Raw genomic sequence first — 20718 nt, 5'->3', positions numbered from 1 at the left:
GGGTTGACCTGCTGGAAAGCAGCTCTGCGGAGAAGGACCTGGGAGTGCTGGTGGACACCAAGTTAAGCATGAGGCAGCAATGTGCCCTTGTGGCCAAGAAGGCCAATGGTATCCTGGGGTGCATCAGGAAGAGTGTTGCCAGCAGGTCGAGGGAGGTGATTCTCCCCCTCTACTCAGCCCTGATGAGGCCACATCTGGAGTAGTGTGTCCAGTTCTGGGCTCCCCAGTACAAGAGAGACATGGCACTACTGGAGCAAGTCCAGCGAAGGGCTACAAAGATGATTAGGGGACTGGAGCATCTCTCTTATGAGGAAAGACTGAGAGAGCTGGGCCTGTTTAGCCTGGGGAAGAGAAGGCTGAGAGGAGATCTTATCAACGTGTACAAGTATCTGAAGGGAGGGTGTCAAGAGGATGGGACCAGACTCTTTTCAGTGGTGCCCAGCGACAGGACGCGAGGCAACGGGCACAAACTGAAACACAGACGCTTCCATCTGAACATGAGGAAAAACTTTTTCACTGTGAGGGTGACAGAGCACTGGAACAGGTTGGCCAGAGAGGTTGTGGAGTCTCCTTCTCTGGAGATATTCAAAATCCGCCTGGACGCGATCCTGTGCAATGTGCTCTAGGTGACCCTGCTTGAGCAGGGGGGTTGGACTAGATGATCTCCAGAGGTCCCTTCCAACCTCAGCGATTCTGTGAAAATAACTGTGGAACTGCTTATGTAATAGTTCCACATGTCTTATTTTTAAGGATTTTTGTGAAGACTTTTTTATTACTCTGTAACTGATGATGAGGTGTTCAAATAAATAATAATAATAATAAAAATATATATATATATATGAAGTGAATGATATTTTGGCCAGTGTATTCTAGTATCAGAAAAAGAACAGAGTACTCTCCTGGGGTGATCCCAAGGAATAGGACAAAGATCCCCTATAATCCCTTTAGTTCTTAGTAGTAAAATCCAAAGATTACAAGCCCACGTGGACCATTATCCCAAAAGCAGAGTGCGAAGAAGTTGGTGTGCATAATATAATGACTAATCATTTTGTTTGTTCTGTAATTTCCAGGTAGAATTCGCAAAACTTATTATACGATTATGCTGTGGTTGTTTGCATTGATGTTGTATCAATGTGTGGTTGTACTTGAGCAGCGGGCCATGAACATTGTACAACCATTGTACAACCATTGAACGTTGTACAACCAGGTCGTGGCACTGAGCTGATCTCATGTTGGGACCTATCTAGACCAACAGTGGCACAGCTGCGGGTTGCAGTGGGAGCAGGCAGGCTGCTGTCCAAAGAGGAACAACAGGTAGGGGAGAGCCACATTGTCCGCTGATGGAAGTAGGTCATTACTACTAACAAACATAGGAATAATGGTATAAGAAAATAAGTCATTTTAACACTGGAACCAGGAGATTTATTCAGTCAGACCTCTTTTGCTACAAATTCCTCTCCTTGGAACAGAATCACTCCAACCAAGATCCAAAACTTTCTAAATTGGGTCCAGCTGGAGTGTAGGGAAGAATTCAGAATCGGCTTCACACTGGAAAACTGCTGTTTTAACTGTGATTCAGAACTAGCTTGGCAGCTACAACTGACTGGGTCAGTAGCAACGATGCGAACGGGTGTCACAGCACCAACAGGAAGATCTGAACTTCACAGTAGACCCAAACACACTCTAACTGAGCTTTTTTTAGAAAGCCAAATTCTACATAGATGCACAAAGGAAACTGTACAGACTATTCTGGAGAGAAGAAAAGTTCTTAAAAGCTTTTTGACTAGAAACAGCTAAAATCACAAGCATGACACAAAGATCAATAGAACGATAAACTATAAGAACACACAACTGTATTGAGTAACCTGGATCTTGCCTAGGTAAAATATTTCTTTTTAAAACAAAAGAGATGTTAATACATCAAAAGTGACACATATAGCACAGCTGCATTTTGGAAAGGAGATAAGCTCTACTGCTCATAGAAAAAGAGGACTGACAAATAGCAATGACATGCGCCAGCCAGTCTCTTGCTGTTGCTGACACTGCAGCAGCCTCTACCCAGATGGAAGCCTTGAGGCTGGATGCTGCTACCCACATCTCAGGCTGCAGGAGTTCCTGGTGCTCCTCTGGCCTCATTTGAAGGAGGTGTGCTGTGGCAAACTCAGTGTGGCACCATGTCTGGGAGCTGCAGCAGGAGGTGAGCAAGCTTCATCGCACTGGGGACAAGGAACAAGTGATTGACACAAGAGATTTTGAAGAATCAGGACACTAAACCCAGGAAGGCAAGAAAATTGATATGACATAGGCAATGCAGGAGAAGCAACAGGATGCAAACTGCCAGGGGAGTGGAAGTTGGAAATGTCTGACTCTGACAGCAAGAGGATGGCTCCATTGCCACCTAAGCTGTTTGACCTAGAAAATATGTTTATGGCCCTGGCAACAGAGGAGGAAGAATGAGTGCCATCAGGGATGACTCTGGGCTTGATATCTCAGGTCTTCAAATTAGCACCAGCACTCAGAAGAAGAACTAGCAAGTGTTAGTGGTTAGAGACTCCCTCCTGCATGTAACAGCCCCATCTGCAAGCCAGACCTGTATTCCTGGAAAGTTTGCTTCTTGCCTAGAGCCCAGAGCCATGATTTTGCAGAGAGACTGCTGAGATTTGTTCACGCTCATAACTGCTACCTCTGACTTCAAGACAGTAGCCTTGGGGAATAGTTAGGTAGAATCTCCTGCTACTTGCTGATAAATCAGGAATCAAATCAGGACTCAAACTATCCTTTTGCTCAGGAGAACAGGAAATTTGAGCAAATGATCCACTAGTCTAAGAACGGAGCTTCTCAGCAAACTAAAATGCAAAAAAGGGCAGGCAACAAAAGCTTGAAAAAAGGGCAGACAACAAAAGCTTGAAAAAAGGGCAGACAACAAAAGAGGAGTAGAAAAGCATTGCTTGGGTACTTAGGGACAAAATGAATAAAGACAACAAGAGCTAACGCTATTGGGGAAGGTTATGGGTTACAAGAAGGGATTTTACAAGTATGCGAGTAGCAAAAAGAAGTACAGGGAAAAAGTTACCTTAGACAAGGCAACAATGGAAAACAATATGGAAAACAATATTGGAAGCAATATGGAAAAGGCCAAAGAACACAGTGCCTTTTTTGCATCAGTCTTCACAAGAAGAAATCTATTCTCAGATCTCTGCATATATCAATACAGTTGAGAAGGAGAGGGGCAGTCAGTTGTGGGTGAACAAGTGACAGATTACCTAGAGAAGTCGAGTGAATCTCTGAATATGAATATATCCAAAGGCACTAAAAGACCTGCCCCATTGTGACTGAAAAGCTGCTGCCTGTAATCCATGAAAAATCATGGGAATCAGTGGAGGTCTCTGATGACTAGAAAAAGAATAATATTAAACCTGTCTTTGTGAAAGCAAGTGGGCACTATAAAGTAATAACTCTTACCTCAGTTCCTGGAAATGTTGTGAAGACCATCATTTTGGAATCTATTTCCAAACACCTGAAGGATGATGGCAATCAGGAGTAGTCAACACATGTTTACCAAGGCAAATTATGCTTGACCAACCCAAGTGACATTTAAGATGAAATGACTGGCTGTGTGGACAAGGAAAGTGAGAGCAGTCATTTTAGTATACTTTGACTTTAGTAAGGCTTTCAACACCGTTTTACACAGCATTCTCATTTGGGAGCTGGGAAGGATGAACAAGTATCAAATGCAACTGAATATTATTGAGCGTTACTGAGCATTACTGAAGCAGTTACAGCTGAGTACCCCAGCAATCAATATTGGGGCCCTAATTGCTCCACATCTTCATGAACAGCCTGAATGATCCAGAGTGCACTGTTAGCAAATTTGCAGATAACACTAAACTAGAGGAAAAGACTGATATGCCAAATGGCAGTCTAAATCCAGACTCTAAATCTTAATGAATTTGAACACTGAGCCAATAGAAACCTCATGAAGTTCAGCAACAAAAAGTGCAAAGTTCAGCATGGAGAGAAAAAAAAACCTTGTACATAGATTGATATAATCTGGGAATTGATTGACTGAGTAGCAGACCTGAGGAAAAGCACTGGGGGGGTTATGGTGGATGTCAAGTTGAGCCAACCTGGATGAGCCAACAGTGTGCTCTCACTGCAAATAAGACAGACTGCTTAAGAGACTACATTAGGATGAGTGTGGGCAGCAGATAAGGGAATTATACCTCTGCATAGTACTGGTGAGGCCATGCCGCAAATAGTGCATCCTAGTTTGGGCTGTTGGTTCAAGGGGGATGTGGAGAAGCTGGAGATGGTCCAGAGGTGGACCAAGATGGACTACCAAGAAAGATGGTCAGGAGTTCAGAATGCATGATCTACAAGGAAAAGTTGAAGGAGCTGGGCTTGTTTTGTTTGCAAGAGAAGAGGCTTACTGCTAATTGAAGGGCTGTTACAAAGATGATGTTAACTTTTTTCAGTAGATGGTAAAGGGCAAAGACCATAGATTGCAGCTTGGGAAGGCCAGGTTGGACATCAAGAAAAGCTTTTTCACTAGTAGAGTAGTGCAAGATCAGAACACTTCTAAGAGACACCATGGAGCTGCCATCCTCAATAGTTTTCAAGATTCAACTAACGAAAGCCACAGCTAACATGATCTACTTTTGGTGGCATTTTTGCTTCAAGTGAGTGGTTGGACTAGATGACTGCATGAGGCATCGTCCAACATTTCTATGATTCTGTGAAAAATTGTGCCAGAAAGCAAAATAGAGGAGGCTTAGACTGGAATATGGCTGCAAAAAGAGCTAAAGCAATCTTCAGATGCTAATAATTACTTTTGTTTACAGTGTAGAAAATAAACATTTAGGATTCACAACACTCAAAAAATGATGAAACATAAAAGAATACCACAAAATAATTTGTGATCTGGAAAATATATTTTACATTAAGACTTAAAAAAAGCCTATATTAAAGACAAAGAATACTCTGAAGTGTGTGACTTTATTGCAGTACTTATGAACCTAGCATAAGAACTAATGGATGCTAATATTAAGGGCTTTGTAATTTATCAGATAAAAGCAGAACAAGAGCTAGTGACTAGAAGTGTAAAATCAAAGTTAAAAAGTCTTACTTCTAAGTGAGTCAGAGTAATCAGTGAAATCACAGAAAGCCATCATTTCCCTAGATCTTGATATCTTCAATAGCTGAGTTTGTCTCCAGAAGTTACTCTTTAGCCATACCCAAAATTAATGAGTGCAGTATCAAAAAAATTGTGTGAAATGCAATAGAAATTAACCAAATTAAGTCAAAGGTCTGTTTTTCTTTACACTCTCTGAATCTGTAAATGAGTGGTAGGAACAATACAACATATTTAAAATGAATAAGCACAGAGACAACCTAATACTATTTTCATAATGAATGATTCTCTTTTGTGCTGCTGTGTTACAAGTATTTCTGGCATTTTGCATTACTGTTATAGTACTGAGGCAACGATGTATTGCAACACATACTCAGACTGCACTGGATCAACTGTAAGAAAAAAATATTTTTCCAGCCAATATTTATTTTATTTAGTGACAATGACAAGTACTAGCTGACAGACTGTATTTTGGAAATCTTATGATTTTAAGAAAGAGTTGCTAGGAAGATATCATGTGGCTATACATCTGTTTATGCTACATGGGAAAGAATATTGATTTATAATTTTACCAGATAAAGTATTTGAGGTATTTTGGACCCTTTAATATTGGGACTTTTTTTCTTTTTTTTGTCTTGTCTGGATTGATGCTGAAATATCAATAATATTGTCAAAAGCAGGGCTATATTCTTTTCCTGTTTACATAAGCATAACATTTGTGCAACTTTATTTCTCTTAGTGGAGTTATGCTGATATCACATCAGTATAAAAAATCACTCTGCAACATGACCCTGCACCATGTTTTCTAGCTTACCTATTTATTCCTTCTTTCTCTAAACTTAGCTTATGCCTTGATAATTCCATTTCCTTTACTAAATTAATTTTAAAATATTGCAGATAGTAACTTTGGCTTTACCTTCCCTGTACCAAAGGAGTTCAAAACTATCTGCCACATTAACAGACTTTATGCCTCTTGAGGAGGAGTACGATAAAGTCAAAGCCTGTTATGCTTCCTATTTCCTGTTTCCCTGAGCATACACCCATTCTGCTTTCTGCATCACACCATGTGCAAGGTACATAGGTCTCAGGCCAGGCACACTGCTGGGATATTTTCTGCCCACAGTCGGTATCCCAAGACCAAAAGGGTATACTGGATCATTTTATGTGACTTCCCAGAAAATGTGGCAGATACTCCTGCATGCAGCTGACATGCTGAATCTCCAGCATTTTTTTTTTTCCCAACAGGCTGAATGGCTGAAAATTTCAGAGTTCTGATCTCCTTCTTACAAGTTTTAGTATGTCTGATTTTGGAAAACAGACATTTCCATGATGAGTATATACATTTAGGTAATTAAAACATTTTATATTTTAATTATTCTTTCAGAAACACTAGGCAAACTGAATTTAATTCCTTTTTTATCTAGGGTTTCCTGAAACAATCTTGTCATAGAGTGCAGCCATATCTAAAATAACTATGGCAGAATCTGAACCAAATCAATAGTCTGTGGTATCTGTCAGGCCGTGAACCTGGTGACAACTGTTTAACTTAAAGTTTGTGGCTTTTACAACTCCAGTCTGGCAACCTCTTTTTGGGTGGGCCTTTTAGAGAGACTATTCTGACTTTAAATAAAAATTCATTAGTACTCCTTTAAATTTTTATAGAAACTTAGTAGTGATATTATTAGCACCCTCAATATCCTTAATATGTTATGTACTTTATCTAAATCTGAGATTTAGATTATCTGTAGCCACTTTTCTATATTCTGATATGCAAGAGGGCTAAAAATAGATTTTCCTATTTGTTCACATATTCTAGTTCTATACCAACTGCCAAATTATTTTTAGCCTCCACATCCTGGCACATTTAAATCATACTAGTATTTCTGATCTACATGCTTCGATAATTCTGCACATCAGCTACCAATTTTTCTCAATATCCCTGAAAGAAATGCGTGATAGGTCCCCAGAATCCACCAAATGGAAATCCTATTCTGTTAGTAAACACCATCTGCTCCCTTCTTTCCTGCCCCTCCCTCCCATCATCCATAACGATGAGATCAATCTTGAAATTTTAACAGTGTCCTCAAACCCATCTCAAAAGCATTTCAGCAAAACTGTTGAAATTCTGTAGTGCCACTTCCACTACAAATATCAGTACCATTGCATTATTCTTACAATGTCTAATAATTCATCTTTAAAAATACAAGCAGCAGTACAAAACAGATCAAATGACATTTCATAACACTATTATAAATAATTATGAGCCATCTCCAGGACATTCGAAGCTCTCAACATAAAAATCATCTATAGATGAAGTTCTGTTGTTTTTTTTCCCCATGATCAATGGGATAGCGCAAAAACATGTATCATATTTACCATAAATACAGATTGCCATAAAGTCTAGCAGTAAAATTGTTAATGAAGTCGCTGATTTTAACTCTGCCAGATACCTGTTTAATGGCTCTAAAATAACCGCGTAAGAACAAACGGAAGCCTTGTGCAAAGCAGGACCAGGTTGCGGGAAGCCCCTTGCTGCACGGCCCAGGCGGCCCTGCTCCTTTCTTTCCCAGCAGCTGTATTTCCCCTCCCACGCTCACAATGAATAAGCCGCCTTCTGTATCCCGGTACGACAGGAAATGGAAAAGTGCGTCCAGCTCTTCTCTTCCACCACCAAAACAGGCTTATGAGAAATCAAATAAAAAGGACAGAGCTGCAGCGTGCGTTGACCTAAACGATTAAATGGAGGATTAAGTATAACATTTCTCCTCCATACATTAATACCAATGCATGCTACACAGGCTTGGGAAGCTCATAGGAAAAGGTGCCAGAAATCTCTCCAGAAAACACAGGCAGAGAATCAGCAGACTCTTCACTTGCCCGTCCCTCACTCCAGCCAGTAAAGCTGCACAACTAGGCAGTGACCAAATGATAAACTGCTGCTCGCAGTTATTTTTTTTTCTTAAAATTTCTCCTTAATTTTAGCCCATCTCACCATTTTCTATGGTCATTGTGAGTGATGTCTTTTTCCTTTGTGTAATGTGTTTCAGTTTTCTCTCATTAAATCCTTTTTTTCCAGGGATATTGATCTATACAGACAGGTTTATTTCTCAAATGTGTTACTTTTCAAGTAATATAGAAATGGAACATACAAAAGTATACACACAACGAAGAAATACCAAAGCTAATCCAAATATGCCACATGATATTGAGGAAAGAGAGAAAGGACACAGACTGAAGCTTATGATATTGAAGGTAGGAGGCCTGAGTGGGTATTTTTGTGGTTTGTTGTGCACTTAATTCTGTTGGATGCAATTACAGAGGCCTGGGTATGATGGCCCAGCATATTACTTCCATCTCTATTTCTATATTTCTATACACAAGCTAAATCTTGATTAACCTTTATAGTCTGTTATTGGTGATAGCATTTTATATCTTTTCTTACCCATTTTTATTTTCAGAGAACAGAAAATTAATACGTTCCTATATATCATACTCAAGTAAGCCAACAGTAGATGCACAGTTCCCTCAAATACTGCCAGATACTCTGGAGTTTCTTGTCAAGTTTCAGTTGAACTGTAAATATGTCAAAAAGGATGGGGGGCCAGAGAAGGAGATGTTACTGTTTTTTGTCTTTTGTTTTACAAGTTAGTGAATGGCAGGGCATCCCATATAAACATCTGCCTATATATCCCCTATTTCCAAACATGTCAAAGGAAAGTATTTTACATGATCACTCATTATGAAATGTATATTCCTTCTTTCTAAAATCACTTTACAGATGGATCTGATACTTTTAGATATATGTCTCTGCTGCTCATCCTGCCCTCTCATGCTAGCTCCATGATTTTGCTTTATTGCCGTGATGGGTTGCTAATCATTTCTATCTTAGGTTTCAAATTACAAATCCATAATGAAGCACTTAAGTACATGGTCTGGTAAATTTAAGGGCACTGAGTATGCAGATGTTTCATCAAGAAGCTAAAGAGGAGCTACTGGGCAATCAGAACTTTTGAAAATTGGATACTAGGTAGAACCAGATCTGAAAATGTTGATTGCAGGGTTATACACATTCACAAAGAGTGCAGGAAAAGAAATGGAGATTGCCCTGATGTGATTATCATTTAAATACAATTATTCTCTCACATCAAGGAGTGAAACATGAAATGAATGGAATGTAATGAGTTTTTATTTCTTGGATAGCTGGGTGTGAGACATAGTGTGAGATGTAGTTTTATAGAAAGTCAGAGGAAAAGGAATTAAAAGAAAAATTCTCTCACTGAACGAAGCTGCCTAGCTTCAGCTCTTGAAGTAGATCTGGCCAAAGGAAGGGAGACTCCAGGGAAGAAAATCTTTGGTGTCTCACCTAATTTTTTTTTGATATTCCTGATTTTAAAGAATAAAGCTGCAGACTCAAAAAAAGAGATGAGTTTCAAATTAAGGTTAACAAGTTTATGATTTGTCCTACAATATTGATTTCTGTGATTGAAGGTAAAATTTCCCCACACTCGTCAATGATTTAGGACCTTAAGTCCTATTAATCAGCATGCCATTTTAGCCTAGACAGGAACTATGTGAGGAGTCAGTCATCTGTGCAGTCAAACTGAACTCCATCTTGCATTTTAGGTTAATCATTCTCTAACGTAAGCAAAATTTATAGTACAACTTCTACTAGCATTAGTAGTGCAAGACTTTCTTGCAAACAATGTACAAGGACAGTAGACACTACTGGATATAGTGAATTTGAATTTCTCAATTTATGCCACCAAAGGAATGGTAAAAATCACTATATATTTTCCTAATACGCACAAGAGAAGCATAAATTATATTTTGCATAGTTAATATTTAGTACATTTGTATATAACATTTTTGTAATTACACAGTCGCTGAACTAAATTACTGAACACTCGAAAAATTAACAGACTGCAAAGTAGCTACAATCCAGCCAAAAATAGTTTGTTACACATAGGTTCAATTTCTGTTTTCTATATTACCATCTTGCCTGCACGCAAGACAGAAAAGAGAATGTGTGTAATTACCTTGCTTATTTTCTATAATAACTCAGAGGACAACAAAGGCTTGAAAATCCTTTTGTGTTTTTAATTTCATATCTTCCCATAAAATACAGAAGTATAGAAGGGAATTTCTAAGTTAATTAGCACTCTAATGCATTATATTTGACAGGCTGGCAATGTCTTTGGCTGAAGACATTTTCCTTCAGAATCAGTTTTCGATGCTCTGTATTTCCGTGGCAGCCCTTCATACATAGTACCGATTTTCACATAGCTTCCCGGCTACCAAAAGGTGACTCAGCTATGACATTCACAGCAATTAGATCACTGTTGCTGATGGGACTGAGCAGGCTACAGCAATGGTCTCAGAGCTTCTCCAAGCAACATACAATAGCTCCCGGCTTGCTGACAGATGCACTTATTGGAAGCAGAATGGTCAAATGTGTCTTTACATCAATTAAAAAAAAGAGAGAGAAAAGCAACAGTTTTTGTTTATATCCTATAAGCACATATATGAGTTTATGGTCCCTGTGCCAAGAAATTGATGGTAAGAAATGGGTGGTCATATATTCTAAGTCTTCAAGCATGATTAAAATGGACTCAATCATAAAAGAGATCCTTCTTGGAACATACATGCAATATTATGAACCTCCAGACTTCACAAATATATGTGCCAGCTCATTTACTTCAGTGTGTATGTGAATACTGTAGACAGTTTTGAAAACTTCAATAAGGAAGTAGCTTTACAGTAGTTCAGAGAACAGAACCAGCATTTCTCCTACAAAAACCGTAAGAAGAAAACTGACCCAGAGGTTGAGAAATCTTGCAGATACAAATTTAACTATGTACTGAAATTTGGTAGTAGTTAGTAATGTCTTAGTATTAATTTGGAGAAGCATACCTTAGAAGGACTAGAAATATGATTTCTTTTTCAGAATTTATAGAATTTGGCATTATCAAAGTACAAATCACAAAACATTTGTTTCTGGATGGAGTTAAAGAGTTTTACATTTTTTGTTTCAGATGGGAGAGTCTATGCTTCTGAAAGACTGCATGAAAAGCAAACATTGTAACTTGTATAAGGTTCCAAATATGCCTGCACAGCTAGGACATTGACTTCTATTATGTACAGACATCAGGTAAAAAAATCCAAATTCTTTTAAGTGTCTCTTACCTTCATAGTAAACTTTAAACCCATGAGCACTAACTGCAAAGTCACTTGTCAAGCGCAATGAAAATACAGATTTTGTACTTGTCACAGGTGGAGGAAGATGAAATCCAGTCAACCTAAAAACAAAAAAAGCACAACTCATGGTTAATTGTCTGAAAAATAAAACTGTGTATTATAGGTTACTGTTCTAAACAATATTTTATCATGACTAGGGCAACTGACTTAAAAGTATATAGTTTATATTACTTTAGAAAAAGCTTTTTATAAGATATCTTAAGGAATCCATACAAAATTTTACTGCCTGTCATGGACACTGAATCAGGTAAGGTACACTGGTTGGAGAAAACTGTATTTGAATAAATAGTAATATAGTAAATTGATAGTAAATTATTTAAACTGGGCCTTAAAAATTGTCCAATTATCAGTGAATGAAAAAAAAACACCAGTCAATTCACACTACGTAGGGGTATGCATCTTTTCTCCATATATATATTATAGACACTTTTGTTAAAATTTGCAGTGGATGAATTTTATGCAGCAATACGATGAGAGAAAAGGGACCATGGTCCACTTCAATAAGGGGATTTAAGATTATTTATCTATGTACTGTAGCCTCAGAGAAGATATTTCTGTTTTTAACTCAAAGAGAAATCCCAAAGAGCGTTGTTGTATAATCAGACATCCATGAAGAAAGCTCTCTTGAAAGGAATTACAGTGTTGCTAGGGGGTTGAGGTTTTTTTTTTTCTTTTTTTTTTTTTAACTAAAAACAGTGTATTTGAGATGCAGTTGTAAGGACAGCTTTGTGTACTCAAAGCACTACTGATATGATACTCAGCTCTACATACTCTTTACATCTGACCTACATATGGCAGCACGTATATTCTCTAAATGACTATGATAAGATCTTCTAGGAGAATAACCTCATCAAGGGTCATCCCATACCAACAAAAACTGTACTATTCACCAGTCAAAAATACTACCTATTTTCATTTGTGCATGTTGTGACAGTTACAGTGTTTCACTCAGATGCCATTCTTGTCAGTTAAGTAGGAATATAATGGTTCCTTCCGTGTAGTACTCTATCTAAAGTGCACCCTTGAAAAAACCCAAACATCATCTTCGCCTGATGCATCACTTGCAGCCTTGCTATGTACTAAAAAAAAATTTCAAAAATGCTCTCTAGATTGCTCCTTATGTCTCCTGTAGTTCTGACTGAAAGGTGGAACTGATCAGCATGATGTGGTCCAAACTATCCAAGAGTTTTCTTTCTGTGAGTTCACTCCTATGATGGATAAGGTCAGACATACACCTTCACTAGATGTATATGAATGCCTTTGAGCAGCTGGCAAAACACTGTTTCAGAGTTTAGCGGTAGAGAACAGTCACAATTCTACGAAAACTACTACTAATAGGCATGCAAATGCCACCTACTTATATGTTTAGCTATACATCAAAGCGTGTTAATCATTTGTTTTGTTAGTGTTTAACATTTAATTGTTTTCATGTGTTTGTAGTTGAGCCATATTTTTATCCAATGCTTTGAATTTAGAACCATAGAAAAATTTAGGGTGGAAGGCACCTGCGGAAGTCAACTAGTCCAACCTCCTGCTCAAAGTAGGTCTAGCTTCAGACTTAGTGCAGGTTGCTGAAGATTTACTTTTTCCCTTTTCATTATTAGAATAAATTTCCCGTTTTCTTTCTTTATGTGTAAATATATGATTGTGTTTTGATTTACTATTAACCATGGAATATAAAATTCAGTGTACACGCACACACAATCCCTAGATCTCCTCATTACTGTGTTAAACACCCACTGTAAAACAGTAATATATTAAGTGGAATTGCAAAGATACATGATTTTTTAATTTTGCTTTGATATAAGTAGTACAATCACAGTAGTACAATCACCAATGTTTTTTAATGGCTCTTCAGTACATTTTCTGCTGCTGGTATAGAAATTTGGTCTCAGTCTTGTTCAGAAATTAACTGACATGTCAAATCCTGTCATTATCAGTATTTCTAGTCTCACCTGAAGAAAAGACTGAAAGTCATGAGAAGTCCAGAATTTAAAGGTCAGGATATGACTTCCTGAAAATTTATTGCAAAATAAGCTCTGAATATTAGCACTGTGATTTATTTTTAATGTTAGGATACCTTTAGATGAGTTCTATACAGTGTATCAGGAAATTACCTTAAGACCCATTTGTTATGGATATCATACAAAGATTTAGATTGTTCTCTGATGACTATCTACTCTGTGTTCTTAACAGATACTCTAATTTAATGGGAGATGTATTGTTGTTTTTCATTAAACAATATTTTGGCAAAAAATCATATCTCTTTTCTTCCAGGGAGTACTTATTCTTTCATTTTTCTGCACCTTTATTCAAACCATTGTTAAAATACATCACAATAGCAATGACAACTACACCATTTTTGGTGACAATCATGACAGGTATGAAAGCCAAGTGATAAGGTAATATTAGTTACAATACACTGACCAAAAAATAGAAAAACATGAACATGAACTTGAATAGCAATGCTATTTCAAGCTATATTATATATATATATCAAAATCTATATATATATCAAGTGGTCAGTGTAGGTATTCAAAACCCCATCCTTGGTTTTGTTGTTTGCATGTAATGAAAAATGTCATATAAAATAGACTAGATTAAATAATTTATGTTAACACACAAAGATGGAGAATTATTTGTAGAATATTTAGGATTTAGTAAATGAATCTTTTTTTCTGTGGCTGCAAGAATATATTTTTGTTCAAAAAATAAAACAGATTAATAAAATGTTCCCAAATAGGCATATGCATGCTTCTTTGACAAGTCAATATCAGTGTACTTTTCCAATTAACTTATTCATAAATCAATAAATACATTAATTTATTGTTGAGTATCAACACTTAAAAGTAAGCTGATCTAACATAAAGCCAAGTCAATAATTCAAATGAAACTTTAATTTGCACATTGCAGATTCAGCTAATATGTGTTTACCTACTCTATGATTTCAGATAATTGTGTGTATAAACACATATACAGCAAAAAAAAACCCCAAACCCAAAACAAATTCAGAATATTTGTCCCAAATTATTTAACTTTATGAGTAATACATATGCACAACTTAGATGGGTAGGGAATTTTTAAAAAGAACAAATGTGTTATCACTGTGTCTTGCATTTCAGCCCCTTGTGCAAAGCAGATCATGATTAGAGCTGTTTGATACCATTTAGCTTTCAGCAGTATGCTTTTTATCATCACCATTATGCTGCATCTACTCTGAAAGGTGCAGCTTGTTTCTTTAGTTCACTTGTTAAGCCTAAAATCATATGAAAACACTAATTTTGTATTTGTGGTTTAGTAGAAGCAAAATTAATAATAATTTTTAATAAATAAAAGTGTGATACTATACTTCTGCAATATCACTTGGTAAACTACTTTGAAATTTCAGAAGGAAATGTGACATAATTTGCTCAGACAGTAGAAGTAACCTATTAATGTGACAACTTGAATATTATTCATTGTTTACTACAGTATCGTGACCTCAGTTAGGGCTTTAATTCTCTTTTGTACATAAAACACTACAAAAATGTCATAAATGTTAGCTAAAATAGCTTTCTTTGCTGTTGAAAATGAAACATAGCAAGTACATAATAACTGAATGAGAGAGATGTCAGGTCAGCAGCAAAATGCTTGTAAAATCTCATATAATGTGCATAGGTCTGATTGTCACTTATTCAACCCAGTCACTACTAAATGGCTAACTTAAAAAGAGTTCACTGGTAAAAATAAATCTCGAGGTGGGACACCTATGCAAAATAAGCAGTCGTCCCCTCAAGCCAGTATCAGATGGCTTAAAAGACACTTAAAATTTGTATTTCCCTGTAGTAGCTGAGGGTTATTTTATCTACAGCATTTTTATCTCTTACATTCCACTTGCATATCACATTCCATTTGCATCAACCTTTTTTTTCAAATGTAGAGTACCTAATGGAGTGATTCAAGTGTCTGTCTACTGTCAGTTTGTGTACCCGGAGGCATCGGAGACATATGCGCAGAGTTGGTAGACGTGACATTGGACCTACAGGAGACTCTTGCTGCAAGAGCTGGAGGCCAGGCAGGACACCTTGGGGACTCTAGAAGTACCCTACATGTTATGTTCAGTACTTAAATGCCGCCTTAATATTCTACCACTTTTGCGTAAGAAATTCACACTAGCACAATTGGCAATTTATTTTTTAATTTGTGTGGGATTATCACTCATCTGGTCCTTATCCTCTTTCTCTTTTTGCTTTCGGAATTGGTTCATTTAATGTTTCCTCAAATACATAAAGAGATCCTGTAATCAACTGGTACTGGCTCCTGTGGCAAGGAGTCATAGGAACTAAAAACTAATGACTACGAAAGTCTGAGAAGGAAATATACTTTTTTCTGACTCAGTTCTAAAAAAAAGTCAGATTTTGAGTGGTACTTAATTCTAGCCCTTAACTACAATCTTTCAATTAAGATGCTGCAATTCACTGGAGTGCTAGCCTACATATGACAGAGATACAAGTTTGTAAATGCATAGGCTGCAGATTCACACATAATAGCATAGACATTTGCTTTGTTCCTGCTGGTGTCTTCCCAGCTTGTTTGACACCTTATGCCCTTGGGAAATAGACACATTACGTGGCCACCTAATAGACTTTTAAGTAGCAAACATGAAATATGAAATAGCTAGGGGGATACCCAAAGACAACGGACTATTCTGGGAATACAGGAAAAGGCTGAGAGACATTTTTATTCATTTAGCTCTTCTGCATTATAAAGTTTAGACATTCTTCCAGAGAAACCTATTGTCTACAGAAATTCTGAAACTCCAGTCATATAGCTGGTGAAATTAAAGATGAAATATCATGTGAAGAAATAAAATCCATTCAGAGTGTAGATATTGCTTGCTTACAAAGTAATAATGCTTTGTAAAGCACAGTTTCAGTAGAAATATGAATCTGGCAATGTTTTTGTAATCAACTCACCACAGGAGAATGAACAATGAATAGAAACAGTGGATAATTGGGAACCAAAGAAAGAAAGAACATATAAGGAGATGCTTAGAAAAAACATATAAATATCCTTAAGTAGACCCAAGACTGAGGAGAAAGAAACCTCTGTCAACACCATCCTTCTCTTTTGCAAAGGACTCGTCCTGATGATTATTCATTATAAGCAAGCCCTGGCACCATCTGCATCTTCTTGAGGAAAACTAAAGCTGTTGACCAGAGGGATATCGAAAAGGTGAGCACAAAACCAGAGAAAAGGGGTAGATCCTAGGAAGTTTCTGTACAGCAATTTTAACAGTATTATTGATGAATTTTTTCTGTAATAATTATTAGTTAATTTGGACTACGATTGTTACTATTATTGTAACTGGATTAATAATAATAATTGTAATATTTTGATTAGACTTTAATTAGATCAGTAATCCTGGTTTATGTGTCACAGAAGCTGACATCTGTGAAAGACATTTATTATGCTAAACCTTAAATTAGTGGCCTGTACCATCCTGCAAGGAAAGGTGAAAATAGCTTCTTCCTTTACAATACTAAAGAGATTCAAATACTTATAAGGCATTAGAAAAAGTTGTAGAAAGTTGTCAATATATGTGTACAGACACAATTTCAAACTGTAAGGTGCCTGCTAAATGAAAGACAAAACCAATTAGTTAAATAACTCAAAACAAAGATGGAAAATTTCACCATAAAATTTCAAAGAAACATTTTTCTTGTCATATCATCTGTGAATTTACTTCAGAAAAAATAGGTAGAATTTCACAGAAACGGTAGATTAAATTAAAAGGAATGAGTTATCCTGCCGAGGATTGTGCTCATAAAATATCCATGTTTTGTCCCACTTGTCAAGGGTATTTGCTAAGATTTGGAATACCTACGGAAATATTTGGGTAAAATAAAATCCATTTTATTTGAGTCCTCATATGTCTCAAAGCACTCAGAATGCAGGTGCACAAAGTTTCCTGATGTACAAATGAAGTGACTAAAGGGTATCTGTATTCAGCTGAGAGACTGGTTTTGAAAAAATCTGCGTCATATATAGGGAAATTCCCTGACTCCATCCTTATATGCTTGTCAAGTAGTGGAGAGGGTAAAACTACGGTTTGCAATGAAACACTGTCAATGTCCACAAGAACTTCTAAATATTCTGTTCACTGTAACTGAAATATAGTAAATACATTGTAAGAAGTGTTAATTATATTTGAATCTTCAGGAAAAATCTGTAGAAATAATTTTTCTATGTACCAGTGATTGAAAATTTTTGTGTAATTACTTTTCTTTTAAATATTCCATTTGCATAAACCTTTCATGGAGGAAATACAGTGTCTCTTCTTCCCATGAGTTACTATATTTCTGTACATGTTGTAGATTCAGAAAAATGTCCATTCAGTAGTAAAGCAGTTGAATCTCTGTCTGTCTTCCTTTTGTTACCTAGATTTTCAACAACCATAAGAATATTACTCAAAGAATAATTACATTCTCTCTCACTCTCTTTTTTATCATCTATATTCTACTTGAAATGACAAGTTGCCTTAGACTGATGGCCCTGCAGGTTTTAAGGTTCTGACTGGAAATTCTGAAGTTTCATCAGTCATTTGTTTTCTACTTTTATTGTGGTTCTTGGGATAATCATGTAATCACGTATCAGGGGAACTATTAGCTGCATGCTGGATTTTAAACTCACAAGCCCTTAAGGCAAGATGTGCTCCCAACCATAAGATCAAATTAGAGCAAGCTTTTCATAACTCCAAAGCTATAATGATGGGAAGCAGTCTTGATCTGTCATACAAAAGTGCTCCTAGCAGAACTGTTGACTTAAGATTTTAATGTGATAAATAAGCTGACAGCATTTCCTTGTTGCCTTTGAATCTTAGATAATTGCTGTTTGGCAAATGTTCGTTATCTTCCTAAATACATCATTATTTAAAAATGACTTTTAAAGGTTTTTTTTAGATTAACAGAATTTTAGCTTTTCTACATTCTATTACTGACTTCTAAAGAAAATACAGGTCATTGGGGAAATTTCAGTTTAGGTCAGATAGTATAAAAAGAGATTCAGCAGAAGACCATTGAAATCAATGGTAATCTTTCACTTAATCTCAAAAAACTTTTGATTAATTCACAAGAATTTTACAATAGGAAAATTCTGTGCTAATCTGAAAGGTGTAAAAAAATTTGTCCCTAATTTGCGTAACATAATGCAGAAAGCATAAAAACAACAAAGCTCCACATGGCGGCATGTTAAAACTTTGACTATAGAATTAAAAAGAGAGTGTCAAAGACCATCCATCCTCACTTTTAGTTTGATCGCCAAAGAATTGGTTATACTTAACTTAAAATGGAGAAGATGGATTCTGAAAAAAAAAGGGCATAATAAGCAAGATGCCAAGTATAAAATGAAGGTAGACAAAATTAATACGTTTTCATTCTTCACTGAGAATCTCCCCCACATATAAAGACAAACTTTCTGAAGACAGTAATAATAGTATTCATATTTAGCTGTTTACAGGAAATTTAAATGTCTGATATATTCAAAGCACAGGTAAAATATTATAACTTCTGGCTTTATAATATTAATGTAACTCTTATTTTTATTCCATTATGAAATTCTGCAAACTAAGTTCTTGTCTCAGTGATACATGTGCAACTACACAGTCTTCAGAGAATATTATCCCTAGAAGCTATAGTGCATAAACAACTAAATTAAACTGCCAGACCAGTGGGCTTCTCCAATTAAATTGAATACAGTCCTGCTACCAGCTGTGTTATTTGCTCTTATGTCCAGCATTAAACATGTATTTATGAAGACACTAGAATTTAGTGCTTACTAAATAAATACAACTTAAACTTAGTAATGTACTCCTGGGGCTTGGTCTTGTTGGACTACATGCTGATGACTTCATTAACTGGTGGAGTGTGTGTGTGTGTGTGTGTGTGTGTGCGTGTGTGATTTCTACTCATTGCACAAGTAGCAGATGATTAGATTTAGCATCTGACTAGCCTGATGTTATACTCATTCAATTTCAGATTTAGTGAAATCAGGTCTTTTGCCTGCCAAACTCCTGTTTAACATTTTCCCACTAGTCCTGACCACAGAAAAAACATTGTACATGCCCTCAGTAGAAGAGACTGCATATTTGCATTTTCTAAGATAAATGCTCTTTCCAGTCATAGCTTTCTACTGTGTTTGCTGTGATCAGATAAAACTTGCATCTGGTTGACTGAAATAAGAGAACTCTTCAGTATTCTTGTCCTGGATCAGTTCTATTTTGGTCTTCTGATATACATCAAATATTTGGTTCTGAGGACCATAGCTGCCTGACTTGTGCAGACCATGACATTTTCTTTTTCTGATTACTGAGATATCAAATAGAAGATACGATTACTTAATAAAGTATGAATTTTAAAAGGTCAAACAGTGTATCCAATTTGACATCCCAGCATCTGACTGCCAAATTAAAGTTATTTATTTTGCCACTGACATATTTCTGGTTGCTCTTTTTCATGACACTGCAAAATCTAGCATCTGTTTCCCTTTAACTCTGTTTTATGGCCTTCTCTCTTGTGCATCTTCCACAATAATTCATCATGCAGGTAAGTGTCTCTGATCTCTGAACAGTACACTGAGCATCTACCAGTAGAAAGTACCAAGAGCAATGAAAACTAGATAGTAGTCAGGTAGCAGTAGCAGTCAATCCTAAATGGTAATCTTCAACACAAAAACTAGGAGAGAAATTCAAAGAAATATGCTTTTAAAAATTAAAGTGGTGGATTATCACAGAATAATGTGGAAGGGACCTCAGGAGGTCTCTAGTCCAGCCCCCAGTCAGGGTCAGCTGTGAGGTCAGACCAGGTTGCTTAACCTTTGTCTAGCTGAGTCTTGCAGACCTCATAGGAAGGAGACAAATCAGCCTCTCTGGGCAGCTTGATCCAATGCTTGACTGTCCATCAGAGATACTATGCTGTATTGGTCAGATTCAAATTCCTCTAAGTGATTATGACCTCTTCCACTCGATCTAACTAAGAGAAACCAAAACCCTGTTGCTGATACCATTTGTGCAACCAGCCATTGACATGCTGGACCTATCCAGTTCTCCCAAAATCATTCCCCTTCATGAGCAAGATCTAGGAGAAAACCGCCATGCCCTTGATACACCAGGGCCATGTAGAGATGCTTCATATGCCAGGTCTCCCTTGCCCCTGGCAATATCATTAGTGACCACGTGGAAAAGCAAGAGAGGTAATAGTCCTAGGGCTGGAAAATCCCCAATGGGGAAATAGGTCCAGAGAACCAGAAACCAGGATTCAGATCCATTTTACAAGTCCTAATCTCTGTAGAGAGGC

At 36.8% G+C, this 20718-nt stretch overlaps 1 protein-coding gene across 1 annotated transcript in view; it reads right to left on the bottom strand.

Annotated features, from left to right (window-relative positions):
• The window catches only part of CSMD3 (CUB and Sushi multiple domains 3), a 734654-nt gene that overhangs the window by 610469 nt on the left and 103467 nt on the right, over window positions 1–20718 (bottom strand). The window contains 1 exon segment of the mRNA XM_067292283.1: window positions 11315–11427. Coding sequence (XP_067148384.1) covers window positions 11315–11427 — 113 coding nt within the window.

This window comes from Apteryx mantelli, chromosome 2, assembly GCF_036417845.1.
Source record: "Apteryx mantelli isolate bAptMan1 chromosome 2, bAptMan1.hap1, whole genome shotgun sequence".
NCBI classification, from domain to species: domain Eukaryota; kingdom Metazoa; phylum Chordata; class Aves; order Apterygiformes; family Apterygidae; genus Apteryx; species Apteryx mantelli.
This window is presented reverse-complemented; position numbering and strand designations above follow the sequence as displayed.